The sequence below is a fragment of the Belonocnema kinseyi genome, chromosome 8 (assembly GCF_010883055.1).
Source record: "Belonocnema kinseyi isolate 2016_QV_RU_SX_M_011 chromosome 8, B_treatae_v1, whole genome shotgun sequence".
Taxonomy (NCBI): Eukaryota; Metazoa; Arthropoda; class Insecta; order Hymenoptera; family Cynipidae; genus Belonocnema; species Belonocnema kinseyi.
The window spans coordinates 36,969,187-36,973,493 of record NC_046664.1 but is presented as its reverse complement, the minus strand read 5'-3'; the positions used below and the strand labels follow the sequence as shown (position 1 = coordinate 36,973,493).

The following is a 4,307-nucleotide window of genomic DNA, read 5'->3' as shown; positions in this document are numbered from 1 at the left end:
AGGAGAAGAGAGATGGACAAAGATTATAGATTCGAGGTACAATAGATGGTATATGATGGTCAAAGGGTTGACGGAACCAGAATATTTGCAAAAAATAAAAAAAGGAAGAAAAATGGAGTAGGGTTGTACGGTTCAGAATGAGAGAAGGAGTGAGAGCATGCAGATATTGGATGGATGAAGAGGAGAATTTATGCAGAATATGTGGATACAAAATGGAGTCATGGGCACATGTATTAGAGAGATGTACAGGAGAGGAAGAGGGGCAGTTGAGTGTGGATGAGTGTGTAAGATGGATCTTGAATGGTAGTGGACAGGGAGTGATGTGGATGAAGAAATTGGATGAAGTAAGGGAAAGCAAGGGAGTAGGGCAAAGTCAAACGGGTGATCCTGAAAAGGGACAGTAAAAAACGAAAATTGTTTTCAATATCGTGGAAAATGCATTTTTTTATGGTAAGAGGAAACGGAAGCCCTGGAAGCTCGCTCATTTTAGGAATTAATATCACTACTGTTACTATTGTTTATCCTACGTAATGCGAAAGAGTAGAATATAAGTAGTAGTTAAGTTAGACTAAGGATGGAATTGTAAATATATGTACAGGGAGCGGTGGCCCTCAAACCCGTAAAAGGGAGATATTAAATACATACAACTACGTAATTGAAAATTAAACTCCTTTGGTAAAAATTACTTTTTGATTGAACAATTGAACTATTTTGTTTCAAATTCGTTTCTTTTTCTTTTTTACTTAAAAATTCAACTATTTGGTTGAAAAATACTTTTTTCATTAAATATTCAACTGTTTCGTTTAATATTAATTTTTTTGGATTAACAATTCATTTTTGTTTGAATTTATGTATTTTCGTGAAAATTTGTCACTTTTAGTCAAAAATTAATCTTCTTGGTTGAAAATTCATTTTTTTGTTTGTTGAAAATTCAATGTTGTGATTAAAAAATTCATTTTTTAATTAAAAAATTGAAATATTTGGTTGAAATTTCATTTTTTGTCGTTGAAAATAATAATTTTGTCGGAAATTTAACGCTTTTTAGTTGAAAATTTTTGGTTGAGAATTCAACTATTTTGTTGAAAATTCATTTTTTTGTGAACTTCAACTGTTTTTTTTTCAAATAAAAATCTGTTTTTGTTTTAATACTAACTATTACATTTTTTGTAGAAACTTCAACAATTTTGTTAAAGACCATTTTGTTATTGAAGATTCATCATTTTAGTTCAAATTCATCTCAACTAGTATTTTTGCAAATTCATTTTTCAGCTAAAAATTCATTTTATAATTAAAACTTTAACTGTCCCATTAATTGCGGCAAATCGATATTTTTTAATTGAAATTAATTCAACTAAATTTGGCTAAAATGTCGTGTATTTTGTTGCAAATTAAAAAACTTCTTTAAAAAGTATAATTTTATGTAATCCAGGGTAATCTGTTTAATCCATATTAATTCACATCCGCCGGACTGCATGTTTGGGAGTTGTTTCCCCCCACGAATCAATCCAATTTGAACACTTTGACATTTTTATTTGATTACATTCAATTAAAAAAAATTAAGAACATTTAAATAGGATTGCCCAGTTTTTAATGATCTGAATTTCTTCCGCGTAACAATTTGTTAGGATATCTTCGAAATTCGATTTTTAAAAATTGAAAATTTAGCAATTAGCCTGAGAAAAGTTCTAAAATTTAATAAATTGTCCTTTGTTACCTGCATTCCTTAAGTCGTGGGAAAGAAATAAGAATAGAGCGTTATTTCTTCGTTAGTACGTAAAATAAAATAAGCAGGATAAACTGCAAAAGGAGTTAAAACCATATTGCTATTTGTAATATCCTGAAATTAAATTAAGTGATCAATTTTTCGAAATTCCCGAAATTATCAATAAACAGCCAAAATAAATCAGAAAAATTAAAAGTGATAAAAAGAATTACTTCTATATTCATCGATGACCAATCGACTTCTGTTATCATAAAAAATCTACCACTTCCTACAAAGTTTTTCATCGTTGTTGGAATAATTACTAATTCTCCAATAAAGCATTTTCTACATTCAAAGTATGTACTGGATATTATTTCGAAGGAAATTTGTATTGTAGATTATTTTCTAATATCGGAAAATAATTATTTTCTCGACATTTTTCTGCCGCACTATAATTCATAAACTTTTCCACTTTTAAAGAGATGAGAAAAATAAAATTATGAGCAACAATTTACAGATACCAATCACAAGATTTCTGGAATTTTTTTTTATGATTTGATTTTTATTTTAAAAGCTTAATTTTAAGTTTAGAAGATTTCAGTGTAAGTCAAATAAGAATCTCAAAGCTTTTAATACAATTTTTTTTATCTTGTAGGATTTTAAAAATTTAAGAGAAAAGGAATTGTTTTAAAAGATATTTAGATGTCTTAAAAGTATTAAAAAAATAAAAAAATAATTTAAATCTTAAGAATGTCACAAAAGATTAAAACAAAATATACATTTTTTGAGATTTTGAAAAAAGAATTTAGAAGCCATTTAAGAATTTTCAAAGGTACCAAGAGAATAATAGAATTTTCCTAATTTTTTTGGAAAAACTTCACCTGATTTTTTATTTTCAAAAATTAATTTTTAAAGAATAATTTCAAATATTTCAAAACATTTCAAAAAGTTTCTAAAAATGTCGAAAAAAATCTCGAAGTTTTGAGAAGATTCGAAAATAATTTAAATCTAGAGCTTTCAAACAAATCTTTTATGTCTGAAAAATTAGTTTAAGGAGAATGTTTTGAAAGATTTAAAAAAAAAACGGTAAAAGATGTTTAAAATGGTAAAAAAAGAATTTGAAAGATTTCAAGGAAATTTGACGAATAATTCCAGTCAGTTTAAAAGATATCGGACGTTTTGAAGAGATTAAATATATTTTAAAAGATTGCCGACAATTGAAAAATATTTTTGAATTTTTCCAAACTTCTAAAAGTTCTAAGTATTGTTTAAGCTTACTCAAATTATTCCTACAATTTTATTTTTTAAAAAATAGTAAAATAAAAAATTATACTTTTCAAACAGATCTGGAATCCTTCAAAATCTTTTAAAATTTACTCAAGAATCTTAGAAAAATTATATTTATATAATCTAACAACAAATGATGTTAAAATATAGTCATTCGAAATTTGTATTCTTTATTAAAAATTGTTTTTTCCCTCAAAGTATAATTTGGTTATATTTTTTTTCATTCTTGACTGAAAAACATTTTTTGTTTGGAAATAAAAAATCTTGTTTTTAGTTTGAAAATTCATCTTTTGATAGAAATTTCGTATTTTTTGGTTAAAAATGCAACTGTTTAAATAAAAACTAATCTGTTTAAGTAGAGGATTCGACTATTTTGTTGAAAATTCGTCTTTTTTAATTGAAATATCAATTTTCGAATCAAAACCATTATTGTCAAAGCGCTAAAAATTGAACAATATAATTTTGAAAAGAAAAATCACGAAATTGAGTGATTTCAAATTAAAATTTCGAAATTGGGAATATTTCAAAAAGTTAAAAATCGAATATATTAAGATACAAATTTTTAAAATTGGATAATTAAAAATTTAAAGAAATTAAAATGGTATTATTTATAATGAAAAACGTTCAAAATCAAATAATTAAAAATTGAAACCTTTTGAATTTTAAATTGAGATTAAATAGCAAAATTGAAATTTAACATTAAACCTGATTAGAAAAATGTCTTTAAAATCAAAAAATGAATTGAATTATTCTAAAAAAATTTCAAAATAAATAGTAATTTTAAATAGGAAACATTAAAAAAGAAAAAATTTTACTCCCGAACGTTCAAGCTTAACCGAATTCGAACTTTATTAAACACAAAAAATTTAAACATCCAAAACTTATGACATTAAAATTTTTTTATATAATCAGACCCTTTAAAATTTCAATTATTTGATGGAAATTTAAATCGCTTAAAAATTAATAATTTTTTTATTGGTAATTATATTTTCAAAAATTCAACTAATTCAATTTGAATTGCAAAATCACACAATTCAATTACTGATGTAGCAATTTTAGATAGTTAAATTTTTATTATTTTTGATCTTAAAGGTATATAATTTTTTTTCCCTCAAATTGAAAAACTTACAGGCGCGCGATCAATTATGCTAGTTTATCATAAAATAAATGTTTACTTCCTCATCTCCGGTCCATATTTCTGATTCCACTATAGTTATATTTAATGAATCCGTGCTTGGTATATTAAAAGAATCAGATCGAAAGCAAGAATGATAAAGTGTACTGACACCTAATTTAATAAAATTTCTCGTAACAAAAA

At 25.0% G+C, this 4,307-nt stretch overlaps 1 protein-coding gene across 1 annotated transcript in view; it reads left to right on the top strand.

The window, feature by feature from the left end:
• Positions 1-174: 174 nt before the first annotated feature.
• The window catches only part of LOC117178439 (mediator of RNA polymerase II transcription subunit 24-like), a 36,662-nt gene continuing 32,529 nt past the window's right edge, over positions 175-4,307 (top strand). The window contains 1 exon segment of the mRNA XM_033369865.1: positions 175-230. Coding sequence (XP_033225756.1) covers positions 175-230 — 56 coding nt within the window.